We start from the raw sequence: 21,618 nt of genomic DNA, 5'->3' as shown, positions 1-21,618 counted from the left end.
ATTTGAAAATATGCAGTATCCTACAAATTTACGAAATATGCATGCACATCGAAATTCACTCAAAATATGCATTTTTATGCGCTATCATATGCGTCTCAAACGAATCCTTATAAGTCCGTTGGAAAGAAAAAAATACTTACCATACGTGTCTGCATGTTACTATAAACATGCATTTTGTATATAAATCCGGACTGCAGTAATCAGAGAATTATACGAAAGCACTTACTTATAACCAGTGGCGGAGATTGAACGTTAAAAGTGAGGAGGGGAAAGACATGATCTACAAATTTGGATATCAGTGTTAGTGTTTCTGATTCTTTCTAACACTTTGTTTGATGATAGGTTGTATAACTAAAAGGTTCAGTTAAAATACCGTATATCGTATTTCATATTTTATTAAGTAAATTGGCAGAAGCAACGCAAGTAGGTACTAGCCCTTTGTGCTCTTAAACAAGGAAATGTAAGAAGAGATTTGATTCCTTGCTCATGAAATAATAAAATTCTGTCTGGAAACTTGTGATCAGGTTATTTAATAACAAATTTGCAAAAACACATAAATAGAAAATATAATGATCATAGTAATGAATAATGAAGCTTGTTTTGTAGAAGTTACATTGACCAGGGTATGTACCTCTACTAGTATTGGTGGTTTATCTCTTTCCCTTTCATGGGTAAAAAAATTGCCAAAAAGTCAAATTTCGGAGGGTTTTGACCTAATTTATCCCCTTTCATGAGGTGTTATTACTTTATATGGTTATATGGGAGTGTACAGGGGTCCATTCCCTTTCATAAGATGTGGGTATATTAATGCACCCCTTTAAATATTTGTGAGTGGTACCTTGGCCCACCCCTTAAATTTTAGAAATTACCCAATTTAAACATTTGGTATAATAGTATAGGACCCTAATATATATCACTATAAATTTGGGTGGTTCACCTCGTTCCCTTTCATGGGTAAAAAATTGCCAAAAAGTTAAATTTCGGGTTTTTTTTACCTAATTTATCCCCCTTTGATGAGGTTTAATTACCCTATATGGTGATATAGACGTATACAGCGGTCCATTCCCTTTTATAAGACATGGATATATTGATGCACCTCTTTAAATTTTTGGGAGGGGTACCTTGGCCCACCCCTTCAATTTTGGAAATTGCCCAATTTAAACATTTGATATAATAGTATAGGACCTTAATATGTATCACGATAAATTTGGGTGGTGCACCTCATTCCCTTTTAGGGATGCAAAATTGCCAAAATATAGACGTAAGCAATACGTTGTACCACGTATTTTGTTTTTGGCCCATTTTATCCCCTTTTATGAGGTCCTATTACCTTATATGGTTATATGGTCATGTATAGGGGTCAATTTCCTATCGTAAGACATGGGTACATTGATGCACCCCTTTAAAAATTTGGGAGGGGTACCTTGGCTCATCCCTTCAATTTTAGAAATTGTTTAATATAAGCATTTGGTATCATAGTATAGGACCTCAATATGTACCACTATGAATTTGAATGGTCCACCTCGTTCCCTTTCATTGGTAAAGAACTACCAAAAATCAAATTTCGGAGGTTATTGACTTGTTCCCTTTTAAACTTAGGAATTATCAAATAACAAATTCGGTAAACGTTTTCTAGGACCTATTGTAAATGTTGGTGTCCCTCTTATGGCCAAATATTCAGATTTTAAAGGTTATTGACCTATTTTATCTTTTTCAATACGGTTTTATTATTGAATGAGTTCAGGATTTATTACTTTTTCATAGGACACAGGTGTATTTGTGTACCAATCTTAAATTTTGGGAGGGGTACATTTCTTATTGCGTCTCTTGAGGCCTTTGGATTTGCCAGCATGCAATAGGTTTTGTCATTCAGATTTAAGTAAAGCACCTGCAACCCGCCATACGTAACTTCTCTGCTGTTGCCTAACACCGTAGTTTCGGCCTCCAACAATGTTAATCTTATGGGCTCAAAACGGCCCCTAAAATGTTGAATAGAACAATACCGACACGGTTTTTGAAAATTTGAATGAGAACTAGACAATCTACACTAAATTTGGAATCGACCAGTGAAAATGGCACGTTGCTAGCACTTGTGGTTTTCGAGATCTCATTGTCGAAAGGATTGCGGACAAACATATAAACCTAGCATTTTAACGTATAGACTAGCTAAACCTGTGCTCTCTACACAACGCATCATTCACATATGGGCATAAAATCTCCTTGTCATTCCTCACAATATTTGTGGATGTCCCTTTACAGACACAAGTGAAAGGCGCCTTGATAAAAATCGGCAAGTAGTACCATAAAGGGGAATTTTTTAAAAAACTATTTTTTCAATATCTCACACCGTTTGCAACATTTGAGCCTACTTCCGGTTGGGGTTTCTAATTCATGGATGATCATTGTTTTCATTCTTCTTGTATGTAGTATGTAATAAGCAAATACATTACATACACACAATTAATTATAATGTCAGTGATATATGGTGTTCATTGGGCAAAACACTCCAAACAATAAAGATTCATCTTAGCATGGAGAAATGGTTATCTTTCGTTTTTGATTACCATTTGGCCATGAAACAAACGCCTGAGTTATACAACCCATCTATACAACTATATTGGTTGGAATATATAACTCATAGGATATTATGTTTTACTTTTTTAAAATTTCAACATTTCCAATGTGCATTTTAAAAATGTAATAAACAAATAACGGCCACGGTTTTTAAATATTTAATTAGAACTGGACAATATTCACAAACTTTGGATTTGACCAGTGAAAACGAAACGTTTCTAGCACTTGTGTGTTTCCGAGACCTCATTGCCCAAAGGATTGGAGACAAACATATTATAAACTTTACTGTGGAGACAAAAAAAAAAAAAAAAAAAAAATTCTGGACTCCATGTGTTTCCGGGTTTTTATTCCTACTAACCAAGCCAACGGTGAGGCAAAAAAATCTTCACGTGCTTTCCCTATCTTCTATTTTACCCTTCTTTCTTTCTCTAATACACACTGTTCGGTAAATGTCTCTGGATAAAAACCTGCTAATCTATGCTGCTTTAGATTTCTAACTGCATATAGGAGGTGAACATAGAAATAGGTTGGTACATCACTCAAGGAGGCGAGCTTTCTTGCTAAGGCGCCCTCTTTATCTCTAATTTATTTCCTTATTTCCTTAAACATATAAACCTAGCATATATAGATAATACACTACTTCTTCAGTATAGCGTAAAGTGCTTTTAATCATATGACTCATTGGCAAAACCAATGTGAAATCGTGATCACCGGATACAAATCATTAAGAAACCACTGAAAAATCAACAAAAGCAAAAACTTGGGAAAAAAAAATGTAGACTAGTGTTGTTAAAAAGAAAATAAGGTTTTCTTTTTTATTCCATCAAATATTTCAGGCAGAAAATATTTGCCTCTGTCTTTTTTTCTTTCTCTTTTTTAAAGTGTGATTTCAGCGCTTATAGTATTCGCCAGTTGTCATTCGTTAATGGGAATTAAAATTAATGTCAGTGATCTTAGTGCGTAAATCACGAGATAAGTAAGCTGGGTCAGAACCTCTGATATAACCTTTGTTTATATACGAAGCAGGAAGATGAGATCTATGCGTGAAATAATAATTACTATTATTCGGTAATTCAGGCCTTATAAAATAATATGGATAATATCCAAACGTCGTTTTATGAATGTTTAAATATATTCTATAAATAGACGTGAAGAAATTAATAAAATATTTTGCTAGATTTGCTTTATTGAGGTGATAAAAAATTTGATTGAAGATAATTTTGTTTGTTATTTTCACGCTTGCCTTTTCAGTAAAAATTTTCGAACTCATTTCCACTTTGTTCATGACATAATCTACGATATTGTAAGTTTATGAAAACATAGCTTAGTGATAAAATAACACTTTATTTCCATTCATAATCTACTTAAATTATATGAACTCGATCTCTCTCTCTCTCTCTCTCTCTCTCTAGCTTAAGTCATGAATTTGGTTAAGATCTACGTGCGAAGAAATCCTGTTTTCAGTGACGGCTTTTGAGGGAAGTCACATAGGTAAAAATGAATTTTATCGCTACAAGCTAAGGGGAGAAGCTTACATAATGCACTAATTTTGTATGCAAACTTTCTGCAGCTTAGCTTATAGAGTTAACTTTTAAGTTTTTTGCGTTGCTTGCTTGCTTAAGGGGCTGCCACTGACTTTTCCTTTTCTCGTGTTATCAAGATCTAGGTTACTTGAAGGTGGTGCAAATTGTGTAGGCTATACCACTTTGATTTATGAAAGAATATAGTGCTATCTAATATATATAAAACTGAAAGTGACTCTGAAAGTGAAAGTGATGTTTGTGCCGCCCGACCGATCGATCTTGAACCGCCTGACCGATCTCGATCAAATTTTCAACATAGATGAAGTTCGTACCTGAGATGTTTTTTATCATTTCACTTTGACGGTGCAATGTAGAGGGAGGGGGAGGGGGAGATATATTTAAAAATGGAAATGAAAGAGGCTGTATTTGTTACTTAGTAACTTTTGAACCACCCGATCGATGTCGATCAAATTTTCAACATAGATGAAGTTCGGACCTGAGATGGATTTTATCATTTCACTTTGACGGTACAACATAGGAGTGGGGGAAATATTTTGTTAAATGAATTATTTTATTTTATAAATATAATAAGCCATAAGTCGTAATTATGGTTTGGTCAAATGTATTTCAAAAGCAACAGTTCTGTGATTAAAAAGGAAAGAGCTTTCTTCCTTAAAGTTTGCTATCCCAAGTAATGAAAATGTTCCTGATCGAATCCGATAAAACAATCTAATTTTATAACTTTTTTGTAAGAATATAGGTGGCATTACTTAAAAATTACTTATCTTGTTTTTTTTTCGGCTGTATAATAAACCCGTTCGATATACATAAACATGGTGTCTTGTATTATGGCACGCCCCCCGGCCAAACCCCTCCCAACAAAGTTTCTGGGTGCGGGCCTGAGTAGCTACAGACTGTTTTCAATGCCATTTTGTATTTTTGAATAAACATCTTTCTCTAGCTACAATACTTCTAGTTTTATCATCCTTCAAAATGTATGAGATTTTATTGGGTCACCTAGTATTTTGAATTTATTTTATTTTATTTTGAGAGCAGTAGGGAAAGAATGAAAGAGACTTAAATATAAGAACTTAAATGATTTTTTTTATTTGGATCGATTTAATGCTGTTTACTTCACAGCCATGGAATAGACGTGTAAAAGCTTCTTCACAGCTTATGACAAGCCACACGAATGAATAAAGTGGTTAATAGAACCCTTCGGCGGTGTTGGATTGAAGACGAGTCGTTAAGGGATGATTAATTACTTGTTAAAGATATATCCATTCGCCTTCATCGTGTCTGAGGAAATAGTGTTGTATCTCTTGCTCCTCGAACGTTCGAAATATGCTGGTGTGGGGAATTTGCCACACAAGTTGGTTTCATTCAACCCCTTTTGGTTAATGTTAGAACATGACAGGCTCAGGGACTGTACAGTGAAGAGACGTGGAATGAGAGAGGGTGGGTTGACTGAGTGCGTGTATGCATGTGAGTGTGAAAGGCGTGGAGATGAAGAACCCGTAGGGAGGCTGAGATCTTATGGGAACTGAGGAGAGGTAAGGGAAGAGCGCACAAGAGATGGAGAATGAAGATACGCAGTACTGCCAACCCCAAATAAATATCTCCAAATTGAATGTTAGCTTGAAATTGTGATTTACGCAATTTTGTAACAGCAGGGTCAAAGGACTAGACTGCTATTAAATTAGTATTCGTTACCGTCATTTTTCCTTCATGTTGTTATGCAACGCCAGGATTATGAAGGATAGGACCTACTACAGTATTAATTTGGAATTCGAATCACTACTCGGGTTTATTCCAAGCAGGGGTCAATTTTGGGGGACAGGAGGACAATTGTCTCCCCTGGGCTTAAAAACGCGTGATTTTGGTAATAAATTGTATATTAATATAGTAATAAAAACGTGAAACTCTTATCTTGGTGGTCAATCTTGCCATCTCTGGCAAAACCTGAAATGATGCTCTGAATCCGAGTCGTTGCATGCTCAAAAGCAACGAACTAGCTACGATACAGAGATTTCTGCTAAACCTATAGTTAATGAAAGGGATCAGGACGGCAGCATACTTTCAGCAAGCTTGTATATATAAACAGATAATGAAATAGAGGGCTCCAGCATGTGCGCAGTGGTTCATAGATACAGCGCCTATCTCTCGTGCAAAGTATCACACGGTAATGCTGTTTCGTGTACAGTGACATAGGGTATAAGGGAACCGCCTCCATGACTCGACAATTACTTGTGGATTTTATCTTACAAAAGAATAATAATTTATGATATAAATTATCATCTTACAGTACGTTCCACACAAACAAAAAATGAGTCGGAGGTTTTCAGACATAACTTTTTCATCTTAGATCTTTTAGATCAGATTTAAAAAAAAAATCCTTCTATTTTTTTAAATCCCGAAATTCTTTCCTCCCAGTCTTTTAGACCCACAATTCTTTCCACCTAGTCTTTTTTTTTTAATCCCCAGTGCTTAACCCGTCAATTTTTTGGCCATAGCATTTTAATCTTGCAATTATTTCCTCTTAGTTTCTTAAGTTCTCACTTCTTTCATTCCGTTCTTTTTAAATCTCTCATTTCTTTCCTCCTGGATTTTTAATATCCCAATTATCAGAGCAAAAATGATGAAGACATATCGAGAAATGGTGTTTCTGGAGTCGATTCGGTATCCCAACTACAGATTCTATCTACTCCGTTAACTCTCTATTCAAATAGAAGTGGAAGGCATGGTGGGCCAATGGTAGAACACTTACCTCTGGTGTGTGGAGTCCTCGGTTTGGTCTCCGGCCAACTTCGTAGTGAACAACATTGTGTCCATGTGTTTTCTCGAGTACTCCCGTTTCCTCCCACATTTTCATTCCACCAATTCTTCCATTATCCACCCATTCTTCCATTTTTTAAATCATTCAGCGTTTCAAAAAAAGATACCATGTTCATCCGCAGCTCTTTACTAAAATCGGAAGATGTATACTTGCCTTCTACTTCTAACTAACTAACTAACTTTATGGCCTATGGAACCCGGAGGTTCAATGCCGCGTTCACAAAAACTCTCCACTGACTTCTATCCTTAGCTAACTGCATCCAGTTTCTACTTTGTATTCCAATCTCTGTGAGATCCATCTTAATGTTGTCCTCCCATCTGCGCCTAGGTCTTCCTAATGGTCGTTTTCCTAATGGATTTCCAGTTAAAACTTTGAAAGCGTTTCTACTTTCTTCCATTCTGGCTACATAACCTACCCATTTTAGCCTACTAGATTTGATGGCTTTAACAATATTTTTGTGAACGGTATAAATTATGTAGTTCCTCGTTATGAAGTTTCCGCCATTTCCCATTCCCCATTCCCGCTCCTCTTGGATCAGAATATTCGTCTCTAAATCGTGTTCTCAAATACTTTCAGCCTGCGTTCTTCTCTCAGAATAAGCGACCATGTTTCGCAACTATACAGCACAACAGGCATGATTTTCATTTTATATATTTTAAGTTTCAACGTTTTATATATTATTACTACTTCCAGTTTCAGCATTGATTTTCATAGAGGAAAATTAGTAAGGGATAGCATAAAACGACTTTTTGATAAGGTTTTAGCGTTCCAAGGATAAGTTTCGTCTGGTGCTTTGTCTTTCTTTTCAAAACGAAACGAAACTCCCGGTTTCAACATTGATCGACATAGCGAAAAAAGGGTTAAAAAAATAGCAAGATGTGGTATCAGGATACGAATCAGTGTCGCATAAATAAGTTCTATCTCCTTCCTTATCCCTCTCTTACATTTCCTTCCCTGGTCATTTTACTTAGTAAAAAGTACATAAGAAGAGTAGGTACTACTTAAAGCATGTAAACTTAAAAGCGTATGAAGTCGCCTGCTCTTCATTTCATATTCACACTTCGGCTGTAGCCTAATAACCTTTCTTCTCTTTTACGTTCACACAATCTTCCCAGTCGTGCTTGTCCATTCATTAGTCCCAATTTTCAAATTTTCTCGTAATTGACTACTTAAGAAGGAAAGAAAGGACAAAAGGAATGGAAAGGAGGATACAAGCATATTTGAATGTGTTTTTTTCTAAAAAAAAAAGTTTGTTAATGTACGTAAAGTGTCCAGCAAAAGCTTCGTATAATGAAATTTCATCCCCTTCTATTTCTAATAGGTCTACACTTCAACAGCACAAAACATACGCGTACAGCCAAACAACCAATTTGGTAACCTTCAAAGTATACTATCCAAGAAGGAAACAAAATGAAAGCAAGATGATAAAATGCAATAATAGGAAAGTGAAAATTAAAATAAATAAATAAATAAGAAAAGAAAATTATCTATTCACCTTGGACCTCAAAAGAAAATCCCCCTCTACACAAGTAATAATTCTGTCGGGTATTTCGGAGTTGTCTCTGTCCTCTTAGATTTTAGATCCTGATTTTTTTTCCTTCTAGATTTTTTCTCGCAATTCTTTCCTCCTAGTTTTTTTAATCCCTCAATTCTTTCCTTCTAGATTTGTAATCATCCAATTCTTATAAATATTAATGTATTTCTGTATCTCTGGTGAATGTGGATGCATTTTAAAGATTTTTTTCTATGTATTACGCAGATAATTGCATTCAATTGTACTTTCCTTATTCAATATTCAACAATAATATGTTGATTTGATTTTGAGTTTAGCATCTCTGTCAGCAGCGAGGCTATTTGAGACGTGGATCTACAGCTTAACGTAGGATCCGAACCATATGAGCTCTCGGAAAGGATTGAATCCTGGTCTCCCATGCCAAAGGCGCATAAACTAACCGCTTTACAACATTAATATGTACGACTCTGCTTAAATCAGTATATCACTAGAGACAAATTTGTTGTTGTTTGAGTGAGGTTTTGTGTTCCGTTTAACAGCGAGACTATATGAGACATAGACCCACAGCTTAAAGAGATCCAAACCACATGATCCCCCGCTGGGAATCGAACCCTGGTCTCCCACACCGAAGACGCAAATTTGTGTTATGTGAGAGATGATGTATACCTAGATACCAAGTTGCAAGGTTCGAGTCTTTGTGAGCAATAAACGTACTTCCAATCACACGTTAATTTATTTTAGTTTTGTTACATCATCAATTAAAAAAAATATCCTACGAGTAACGAACATTTCTGTGTTGATAGTAACTAATCAACTTAATAACTCCTGCAAAACCCAAATCATGGAATAGTTATTGATCGTCTACGAATCATAGCAATCATAGGTACACCAGCTATTTTATTCTACATACCGAAAAACTTCATGTACACAGAACAATGATTACCACGTTCACATACAGACAATATACCATATATTACCTTATACAAGGCATTCAATGGTTATACTAATTAACTAATCTTCTAAACTGACTCACTCCATTACATAAACCCAAATACTTTAAATCACCTAGTTTATTAAAGACAAAACACTAATTCAAAATCTTTCTTCTTTAATCTATGAGCATCTACTACACGTAATAACGTTTGCAACCCTTTGGCTTAACTCGCCACAACTAGCAAACAACTTTTGTGCTCCTGCTTAGCTGAAATGTAGACTCGTACGTCTTTTGTGTGCAGTACCCTATTTTGATTTTGGTACGATCCAGAGCCGTGGAAGAATTTAAGAGCTTTTCCAATTAAGAAGTACAGTCGAAAAAGGATGTGAACACAGCATTTATTATCTCTGGTTTCAATTTAACATGCAATATTAATAAAATATAATGAGATTTTCCTTGGGACTGATTCATTAAACTACAGGTATAATAGTTATATATTTCCTCCTATTATCACACCTATAAATATAGCTCAGGTTTTATCATTCAGATTCCACAAGTTATTTATTTATAATGCTATGCATCCTTTAATTTGACTTTCCGTGACTATGTCCTTTAGGTTAAAGCAGATGGATAATTAGTGATTATGAAAGAATTGCTGAAGTAAGAATTTTGGAGAACCCCGAGAAAACCCATCGACACAATTTTGCGCTCCACAAACTCGCATGACCGGTGATCAAACCAGAGACCCCTTGTGTAAAATTTAATATGACAGCCGCACTGTTAAAATGCATAAATGAAACGTCAGATAACTAATCCTTTCAGATCTGGTAATCACAATTGAGAACATTATATTCCTGTGCTATTATTTCAGAACAATCCAGCCATTTGTATATATTCACGTACGCTAAGTAACATAACTTTTTGGTTTGCTATAAATGTAAAGTATTGATCAATAAACGTAAAAGTAAATGCTACTTATGATAATAGTCCCAATGTACACATCTATGCTCACTAACATATCGATCTATGTTAGTTACCATAGAAGAAAATGTCTTTTATATATTTTAAAACTTTGTCCTAAGTACAGATATTGTACAACTATCATGCCTTCCATACATTTTCCTTTACACTAACAAGCTAAAAATAATAGTGATAAGAATAAATGTATTGACCACACATCGTCCAATGAAAAGTCGTCTAGACTGCTATTGTCCACCCCGAACTGTAAAGACAGAGGTTTAATTTTATTCAAAAATTGTTAATACTATCAACATTCCAAGAATGTTCTGCTCCTGCCAAAATTATGAATATGTTCAACTTCCTCTAGACTATCAAGCACTTTTCAAGCATCTGGTTGGCTACACTGGAAGAGCAAGACGATGAAGCTGAACTTAGCCAGTGCTAGCAGAACTGTGAAGATCTTCGACAGGAGCACACATCTGTGTAGGGTTCTGGATACCTTCGGGCATACATGCTGAGATCGAGTGCGTGAAGAAGATCGGGCTTAAAGAGAGAGATAGACTTTGGTTCATCTTCAATAATGTGTTCATAGCAAAGATTGTTTTTGTTCATATGGACGAGACAACAATCCGTGTTCATCTCGTAAAGACGTGCCCTTTTGTTAAGTGATAGGTTTCATAATTTCACACATAACTTTTTTTTTTTTCTTTTCGTCTGTTGATGGCTGTGATATCGGGGTGGCGTCTATGAGTGATTTGCAAAGACTATCTCAAGCGACAGAATGTCTTTCACTACGGAACTGTTGTGTCTCTTGTGGTTAGGAACTTTTTTACATGTCCAGGGACAGTTACCTAGTCATCATTTTTCACCTTATGGTAGTAGCGACATTGAAAATGCACTTCAGCCGGCAGCGCCTGGAGGGTAAGTGTATTTCTTTTTTAATTCTTCATATGTTTAACAGTATTGCTATTTTCTCGTTTGTGCCGTCTACTTTTTTTTTTTTTTTTTTTTTTAAGCTATATGGTATTATATAACCTGTAAATTGAATAGAATTGAATCATTCGTATTGTTTCTAAAGAAAGATCTTTAGAACTGAAGTTAACCTGCAATATTTGTAATTACATACTAAAAAGTATGTGTTTATTAACTTCTCCGTTTATTTAAAAACAAATTAATAATGAACTATGAAAATTTGAATTAAAACGGAATTTTGTGGGACTTCCGATAATGATTAATGGTTTCTGAATAAGAATTGTCCTTTGATTATGCGTATATGCTATGTTAGTTGTTTGGTTGGAGTTTAGCGCTCTTTTCCTACACCGAGGCTATATAAGACACCGATCTACAATTTAGGATAGAATTGGTTCGCTTTTCTCTTACATTGATTCGAAATTGTTGCAATATGAGACATGGACCTATCTTAATGTAGGATCCAAACAATATGCGCTCTTGCCGGGAGCGAGCCGGAACTCACGTTTGTATCCGACGCAAGTACCTCCAATCGGGAATCAAACCCGGAGCTATGTACATAAAAAGCACCCGCATTATCCACTTGGCCATTAAAGCCTTAACGTTGTATACACCAGTGGTTCCCAACCTGGAGAAACATGGAAGATTATCAAGGACTAAGTACTTACTGAAAGATTGTGTTTTATACCTTAAAGATGATGTTGATAAATAAGTATTCAACATATGTATCCCAATGTGAAATTGAATCCTAGGTCTGCACCCACCAAAGTTAAGTGCGGAAATAAACTAAGGACGGAACCCCGTTCGTACCTCTTTCATGCTGTGGATCCTTGGTTCGATTTCAGATTAGGAAATATTGCACTATTATTTCTTATAATCTTCTTTAAAAAGTAAGGGAAATCTTTAGTATAAGCCTATGCATGAATATCAACTTTGCTAATATAATTACCAATACATGCATTAAAACGAACATTGATGAAGTATTATTCAGCATTTGAAGATTGTACGTTTCAAAAATGGAATTTTCCTGTCCGTGGCGTAACAACACAATCATTGCACTTATAATTAGATCTTTTATTTGAAAGAAGAATAACATTTTACATTGACATTTGAATTACGTCCTTCCATTAGAGATGAATATATTCAGTTCAATTACTTAAATTTCGGTTCTACTGTTTCTTTGGTACAATGTCTACTGATTCTGAGATACATTTTTCCATTAAGTTGAACTAAATCAACTAGAAAGGAATATCGAGAACGTAACATTTCTTTTCTCTTACATTATTGGTTCGAAATTGTTGGTGACTAAGTTAAAATTAAACCTTCTGATGTTGTAGCCTACCAAAGGCTCGAACGGGTTCATGACTTTTAATTGGGTAATGTGTTGTTAGCATAATGTATGTTATTTCTGCTTTCCTAGGCCGGAGTTCGATACTTACTAACTCAAAGAACTCTTCAATGCCTAATTATGTTGGTTTAACACCAAAAATGTTGTGTTCCTATTGGATATCGAACCTGGTACCAAAGACACGCGCCATAAAATCCTTGTTGTCCAAGTCCATCGATTTCGGACTCCATTCTTTTGCTTTTGTAAACGCCATGAAATAGCATCTCTACTTGAAACTGGAGCTTTTTTTTCTTTCTTTCTTTTAATCTCAGTATGTTACAGTCAAGCAAGCAATTCTCATTTGAACTTTCTTTCAAAGGCAGATGTATGGAACAGAATGTTAATAACGCAGACTTGGCGCGATGCCTTCAGCATTGCCATTCCCTTTAAGTTCGTTTTTGCTGTAAGTCGATTTATTCACGAATATTTAATAAGTCGTGTTTAATATGTTCGTTTTCCGTTGAATTGTTTCATTCTTTCTTAGAGATATTCACTTATTTGCTCTATAATTTCAAAAGGATAGAGTGATACGAAAAACTGGACAAGACAATATCTTAATTATTGAATAACCCTGGTATTCAGTACGTTGGTTGAGTTTAGCGTTCCTTTTCAGCACTGAGGTTGAGGCATCTGTAATTTAAGGTGGAACACGAACCATTGTAATTCGTTGAAATTTCAATACTCTCCACCGTGAATTGAACCCGCAACCCCGTATATGAAGGATGTGTCCCGCTAGCTACTTTTTGTTGTAGTTCGCTTCAACCAGGACATAGGTCTCCATGGTCTTCTAAATATTATTATGGTTAACTTGTCTACATAGTCCAATACGACAGGGACACGAAAACAAACTTCGATGACAATTAAATATATACTCATGCTCTTTAAAGGAACTCAAACCCTCTATGGTTTTCATCTCACGATCGTCAGCCTAACGCTCAGATCACTCGATTACAGCACACCGTCTGATAATAAGGAAGGTATATTTCTGGTATTTGTCTTCCATTATCTTAAGATAATATATTGCGTATAACAAATTTCCGTAGCTTCCATCCGAAGGAAACTATTTTCTGCCAAATATAACTACTAGTTTGAACTTTTTTTTTTTTTTTTACAAAATTCACGCTCCTCATGAAGAAAGACATATTTTATACAACATTCATTTTATTAACAGATGTGTGAGTGGATACGGATATTTGCCGGTATACGCATACAGCTTTTCGGGGATGTAATTTCCTTAGCAGGTGGTGGATAACATTGTGGATGCTTCCCGAAGACAAGAACTTTTGTGATTATTCTCGGAAAACTTTTAATATATTGACTTACTAAATCAACAAAGTTTGTGTTGATAGATGCGGTGTTATTAACTTGATAGTTTTTGTCAGAAATCTGTATTCATTAGGACCTTAAGTAAGTACACACTTTTTGCATTTATTTCGTAATTTGTGTCTGCATGGATTGTATTCCATTTTAGTTAGCGTAGTTACTTATGAGGGGTTGTATTTAGTATTAAGGGTTTACCCACCCAACTACAAACTATGTGTTTACAATTATTATGTTAGATATTAATTTTGAAATTATAATTGTTATAGATCGAATCAACTGGATATTGTTATTATTTCATTATCTGCGAATTCAGATGGAGATGCGGGCTCTGGTATGAATACAGATGTGGAAGGGAAGCATATGCAACATTTTGTATCCAAGTAAACCTCTATTTATAGGTATTTTAATAAATCTCCTCGCCTTCAATTTTTGTTTCCTTCCTCATGTAAAATTAAGTCAAACATTCGTCCAACACAGTGCTCGTAGGTTTCCTCGACTGATAGTTTTTTTCCTTTTCTCAAATTTTCCCTAATTTGTTGAATGTCCAATTCCTATAACAGAAGTTATGTGATAATTTAGCTATATTAAGGGTCTTCACTACAGCGAAATTAAACTACCGCTAATTTTAGAGTGTTTCTGTAATATCTTCAAAAGAAATAAAAATATTCGAAAAGTAGAAACGTAGTGAACTAGACAATACAGTTTTGCATGTGATACCTTCACCATAATTCACCTATCTGCTTTTCGTATGCTGCTATTTACAGAATCCGCAAAAAAATGCTAAATCTATCTACAGTTGCAAATCGAAAGCAGATAGATGAGTTGTGATAACGGTATCACATGCAAAATCGTGTTGTCTAGTTCACTGCGTTTCTACTTTTCGAATATTTTTATTTGTTTTGAAGATATTACAGAAAAACTCTAAAATTAGCGGTAGTTTAATTTCGCTGTAGTGAAGACCCTTAAAAGGAATATCAACCACATTTGTTTTGTTTACTCGCTTTTTGCTTCTATTTTTTACAAACTTTTTCCTTCACTTGTTTTACAAAACATATACACAAAAACGCCCAGTCAATAATGAATGCAAATTATGCTACTTTGAGCACACACACAAAAACTATTGTTTTTGTATTGTTTTATTTTTGAGCAATAAAGAAAAAAATTAAGCATTTACATTGGTCAATCAGTCAGCACAAGAACTTCCCTGGATTTTCACGTTTTATCGAAAAATTCCCTTTTTCCCGTTTTGCTAAACTTAACCTACGAAAGCTCCCTAGATTAGGCCTCAAACTACTAACACTGGTTCAATATACGAGTGTTTCTCCCTAAACTTTATAATACTCTCTATAATTTGTTGTTAGCTACGAGCCTGTGATTGTTTACGTCAACGGAAGTGTATTTTCTGTTTTCAAAGTTTTTCTTTTCCTGAAAAGATTTTGCAGTAATTCGTTTCTGCAGGAATGTTAGTGTTTCAAACCATAAATCTGATAAAATAAAATAAAAAAAATAAAAAAAAAAAACAGAATCTATTTTTGTGGATATAGGTTATCATTGGCTTTAATAGAGGTACTTTGATATTTTAGGTTTTAGAAAAGAAAAACTAATCTCTGAATGTGATTTTCTGATTCTGTATATTTTTATTGGTATCTACACTTCAATTGTAAGTAAACTATTAAGGTTGACAGAGTATGGAATAGGCTAAAGGTTAATAAGATAGACTAAATGTGAATTAATGTGATATAGAAGGCAAGAGAAGATAAAAAATATGACATGAAAGCAAAGAAAACGTGATATTAACTGAAGTTGCATGTGATGAAGTATGTACGTTTCAAAATATTGTTACAAAAAATGATAAATACAAGTGTATCTTCTCTAATATGTTAAAACATAAAAGGAGAAAATCTGAAATGAAATCTTTCAGTTTAACGTCCCACGATTATGCTTTTTAGGCTAAGCGAAACAGATGATTAAGGCAAGTGAATGATAATGGATAAAACCCACGGATACAATGTTGTTCAATCCATACTTACTTACTTGGCTGGAGATCGAACTAAGAATAACACGCACCAGAGATAAGCGATCTACCACTGAGCTACTGTGCCCTCAAAAATAAACAGAAAAAATATCATTAATTAAAAGGATTGGCTTTTACTGAACAGAATACGTGAATTTTTCTTTCAGAAAATCAGATCGGAATAATTTTCAATCGAAGTTCGATCTTAGCACAGTACTGTCAGTAGTCTTGAAGAATAAATGTGGTACTCGTCACTCTGTATCAGTGGCGGATCTAGGAGGTGAGAATGGGGGGGGGGTTGCAGCCAGAACCCAGTTTATGATAGCTATATCATAAGTTTAATATAAACTTTCAAAAATTTATAAATAATAGCTTCAATTAGTTTTGACATTGAAAAAACTGGTGGTCTAGGTTCCCGGTTCCGGACTACATCCGCCACTGCCCTGTATCAACTAGTAGGCCTATGTACGAATTTCTGTTTGATAATTATACAACGAAAAAGCTCGTATAGACATAATACTTTTCACTCTACTACAGTATTTGCGGTGGAAGTTTATATGATTCAGATCCCACATTAAGCTTTAGGTTAACGTCTCATTTACATACTCCCAGATCGCCCCCCCCCCCAGAAGAGGAAACTTTTTTATTTAATATATAAATAAAATATATAGTTTATTTTTGACGCTCTTAAAAATAGCTCTAAGTAGCAGTATTACAACCCACCGCCCCCCCCCAGAAGTCCGTCCTGGATCCGCCCCTAAACTTAATTTCATAGCATATTTAGTATAACATATCCAACTCTGCTACAATAATTTTACCTTTCAATGTACTATAAAATATTACTTAGAACCATTAAACAACCAAAAGATATTTTTCATAAAAAACATGACTAATTTATGTACAAACACGTCTTCTAACCTCTTACATCTTTAGGCACGTTCACATTTTCATATACTTGAGGCTAATTCCCAAATACATTATTTTGTTCCCTGGATCGACGTATTTAAGAAAATGTGTCACGTAAGTGGTATGTAGTTAACGTGTTCATGGAACGATTTAAATTGGGTTAGATTTGATAGTGGGCTAAAAAGGGATTACTTTTAAGACAGCTTTCCATTTATTTATTTAAAAAATAATATAGTTTTTTAATGTTTGTCGTCTCAGCAGTTGGGCTACATTAATAACGATCATGTAATTTCATAATAGTGTCGAAGTAAGCTGATGATAACATGTCACTACAATTTACAGAAACTTTAAAATGTCTTCATTACTTTTTTTTTTTTTTTTAAATTTTTAATGTAGCCATAAACCTTTAAATATGTCCTGTTTGAATAAGGAAATAAATTCCAGCTCCTTCCTTCTTAATGTTGAGAACGGGCTGCAGAGGCTGATAATCGGGTGTTGGCGATTCGCGCTTTGCATTCTTAAAGACCAAAAAAGGGTGGGACGTTTGTGTGGCATCCTACATACATTCAAACGCACTTTTTTCACTCTTCAAGTGAGCAGCTGATCGTCAACCAGTGCACGTCCAACGAGTTTGTGTCTTTCCTTTCCTTCGACTCAAGGAGAGAGAGAATACACGATATGTTAGTCACTGGATACTATAAATCTACGTTAAAGAAAATTTAAATTAAAAGAAGAAAAAAACGAACACTTTACGCCGTTAGTACTTTTCCTATTAAGATCATAAAGTTTCTTTTGGCCTATCTACCTGTTGGTATGAAGTAATACCACATTCCGAACTAACTAACGACTGTCGCAGCGAGTTTACTAGAATGAATTCCAATTTCTAGAAGTTGTTTTCATTCGAAGTTTTAAATTCCTCTCCACACTTTTCCTTTCATGGAATCACGTTTACTATCGGTGTAACTTTTATTTACAATGTACTAAGTAACCACAGATATAAGTAGTGACTACAGTTACTTCTTTACTTTTTAGCAAAAAATAATCAAGTTTACTTGCAGTATTACACAGGCTTGCCTAGTTCAACTTAACAGCAGTTATCTGAAGAAACAAATTAAAATAAACACATTACGTAATGTATTATTATAATACAAACCAAACAGTTGGAATTTCGGTAAAGACTTGTAGACAACAGCCAGTTTTAGGGAGAAATATGAATTATGCTGGGGACATAATGTATCTTTTTAACCACTATTTAACATAATTTAGGAAGACAGGGAAAATGTGAGGGGATTTCTTCTCGCTCACATTTCCTGTGGGCTGCCATGGTAATTAATTTAGTTTGAATTATCATATGGTTGTCTCTTGTTGTGACGCCTGTACTGACAAAAATTAGGGAAGTGCAACTTGGAATGGAATGCAGTCGTAAAAGAAAAAGAAAAGAAAAGTAGTATCTCGAATGAAAGTCTAGGAAAATCTCACTCAGTACAAAGGAAAACTAAATCTCTATTGAATACAATTTTGATAACACCTATTCAAATAATGGATATATTCCCTGTAGTCTATGTATGAGGTATAGAAGATATATAAGGCATGCCCAACTGAAAGTGGGACTGAAGTTGGAGCGCCGTTATTCCCAGTGGTAGAATTTTGCGATTCCCTGGTAAATAGGAGTGTATGTCAGAAATTTGGGATACAGTGGATAGGGTTTGTGTTATTCACTGCAAGAGAAACAAGATAAAGGGTAACGAGCGTGCCATGGATTCCTGCAAACAGGCTCAAAGCGCAGTAATCCAATTTTTGTCGGCAGAAGGTTGAAGTGGAACTGAGATGGGATTGCATCGCAGACGTAGCATGTTGTCAAAAGGGGTTATTCTGTTGCAGGATAATGCTCGCCTGCATGTGGCACAAGTGTGCAAAGACATCCTGTAGCACTTCGGATGGGAAGTTCTCCAGCGCCCCCTTAGAGCCCTGACCTATCGCCCTGCGATTTTCATGTGTTCGGGTCGTTAAAAAAATCACTGAAGGGATGCCGGTTCACGGACAACGATGAGGTCCGAGAAACAGTTGAAGAATGGTTCCGCACGCAACCCACGACTTTCTTCGCTGCCAGTATCCATCGTCTCGTGAACCAATGGGATACCTGTCTCAACCACCTGGGTAATTATGTATAGACAATATTATTACACAGATCTTTTTCCTCGTATGTAACACTTTTCAATTTATAATATAGCTATGTATTAAAATTAATTAAACCTTTCCTTAAGTATATCAGTCCCACTTTCATTTGAGCATACCTTATATATATATATATATATATATATATATATATCGGGCCGAATTCAGGATTTCTTGAAGGGAGTGCACCAATAACTACCACTACATTTGATTTACATTTTTAAGTTTTTAAATGCTCTTAGGCATCTGTGGAGTGAATGAGCAATATTACTTCGTTCAGTAAATCCTTTTCCATCAACCTTCAGAAAATCGACTTAAACTATTGCTTTTGCAAAACTAAGCTGTCTTTTAAGCCTGAAACGGACATATGACAGCAGAAAGTTTCGGAAAATGTTGCTTTTTCACTGCTAGGTTCTCATTTTAAATGGCGTATATTTACAGTTTAGGGGTGCATGTGCTTCGGTGCACCCCTCTAAATCCGGCCCTGTATATACATAAAACAATAAGTCCACTGACTGGCTCATTGATTCACTCATAACAGAGCTCCGAAGATGTTAGAGCTAGAACGCTGAACTTTTGTATAAATGTTCTCCTTATACTCTAGGCTGTAGATAAAATGGGAGTTTTTAAATACTGTACCTAATGGGTAATAAGGGGCATTATTATTATTATTATTATTATTATTATTATTATTATTATTATTATTATTATTATTATTATTATTATTATTATTATTATTATTATTATTATTATAAGGGTAACTAAGAAAATTCTGTCGCTTTTTGCGGAGGTCTGTGTTCAAAAACTGGCCATCACACCGTAAGTTGAATTCAAATGGAGATACGGCGAAGGCTAGTTGTTGGTGTGGGTATATCCAACATATTACCTGATTGTGGCAATTCAGTTACACCGTGAACGTGCTTAAGGACAGAGTGAACACGGGACCTCTACAGAGCATCATAAGGGCGTGTATGCTGTACGAGTTCAAACTGGGGTTAAACGCCGCTGCAGCGGAGCGGAAGATATACTAGGCCTTTGGTGTGAGTGCCGTGAGTACGTGGACAGTGCAGCAGTGGTTTAACAGGTTTAAGGACGGTGGCGAAACACTCGAAGACGCACCACATGCCGGAAGACCAACATAGGTACAAAATAAAGATCTTCAGGTAGCAATTGAGGCGAACCGTGGCCAGACAAGTGAGGAACTGGGGCTACAATTCAGCGTGAATGGAGAAACTATTCGGCAGCACCTTCATCAACTGGGGAAGCAGTACTAATTGGGTCGATGGGACCTACATGATTTGACTCCGGGCAAGCAGACACCTGTGTTTCTTTGCTGTCTTGTCTGAGGAAGGAACAATTTCTGGACAGGGTGTTGACATGTGATGAGAAGAGGTTCTGTACGAATCTCCACGGCGCCGTCATCATTGGTTATAATTCCATGAACCGGTTCCAAAACAGTCGAAACACCAGCACTGCACCAGAAGGTTGTCCTGTGTGTATGGTGGACTGTTTGCGGCATCGTGCATCGGGAACTGCTACCAGCTGGTCAGAGCATCAATGCTACTATGTGCTGTCAGCAGTTGAGAAGTGTTCAAGAAAAATTCAAAAGTCTGGAGCCAGCTCTGAATCGCAAAGGGGCTCTCCTTTTACAGTACAACGCTAAGTCCAACGTGGCTAGGATGACTCGGGACACCATTCTACGCCTTGGATGGGAAACACTATTGCATCCACCATACTCCCCGGACATTGCACCATCCGATTATCAACTGTTTCATTCCTTGGATAATCACCTTAGAAGACGCCAGTTCAAATCCCTAGTAGAGGTGCAAAATGCACTTGATATCTTCTTCGCTTTACGGCCCACCAAGTTCTAGCGTGATGGAATCCTTGGCCTTCCAGAACGTTGACAGAATGTCGTCGGTGCTGATGGGGACTATTTTTTTATATTTCAGGCACGTCTTAGGTGACATATCGATGTTCGAAGGTGGTGGGTGAAAAAGCGACAGAACTTTCTTGATTACCTTTATATTATTATTATTATTCCGTTCAATAGATCTCCATAACTATTAGGCCTAGAAAATTAAAATTTGCACTTTCGACTGTAGATATGACAAGATTTATATTTTTCTAAATACAACTTCTAAGGAGGGATAGGGAAATTAAATTACTATTTTGCCTTTTGCCAGATCTACGAAATTATTAGAGGAAGAATCTCGAAATTTTACATAAATATTTTCCTTACACTCTAGACTATAGATTGGAGGAAGTTTTTGAAACGTGATCTCTAAGGGGGGATAAGGTCTAATTTTTTATTATTATTATTTTTTAAAATTTATTATTATACCATTCGCTATATCTCCGTAACTATTAGGTGCGGAATTTGGAAATTTTGTATAAATATTCTACTTAATAGTGTATATAAGGCGAAGTTTTGCGAAATGTGACCTACAGAAAAAGAGGTTTTAATATTTCTAGCGTTCATCAATTCTCCGAAACTGTTAGGA

The 21,618-nt window shown here is 35.6% G+C and overlaps 1 protein-coding gene across 1 annotated transcript in view; it reads left to right on the top strand.

The window, feature by feature from the left end:
• Positions 1–10,802: 10,802 nt before the first annotated feature.
• Positions 10,803–21,618, top strand: part of LOC145666486 (fibrillin-2-like) — a gene marked incomplete in the record, with an annotated part of 450,634 nt that continues 439,818 nt past the window's right edge. The window contains 1 exon segment of the mRNA XM_081733749.1: positions 10,803–11,261. Within this exon segment, the coding sequence (XP_081589875.1) occupies positions 11,122–11,261 (140 nt within the window).

This window comes from Thermobia domestica, chromosome 12, assembly GCF_964235325.1.
Source record: "Thermobia domestica chromosome 12, izTheDome1.hap1.1, whole genome shotgun sequence".
In the NCBI taxonomy this organism is placed as follows: domain Eukaryota; kingdom Metazoa; phylum Arthropoda; class Insecta; order Zygentoma; family Lepismatidae; genus Thermobia; species Thermobia domestica.
The sequence above is the reverse complement of the archived record's forward strand: the minus strand, read 5'-3'. Positions and strand labels throughout refer to the sequence as shown.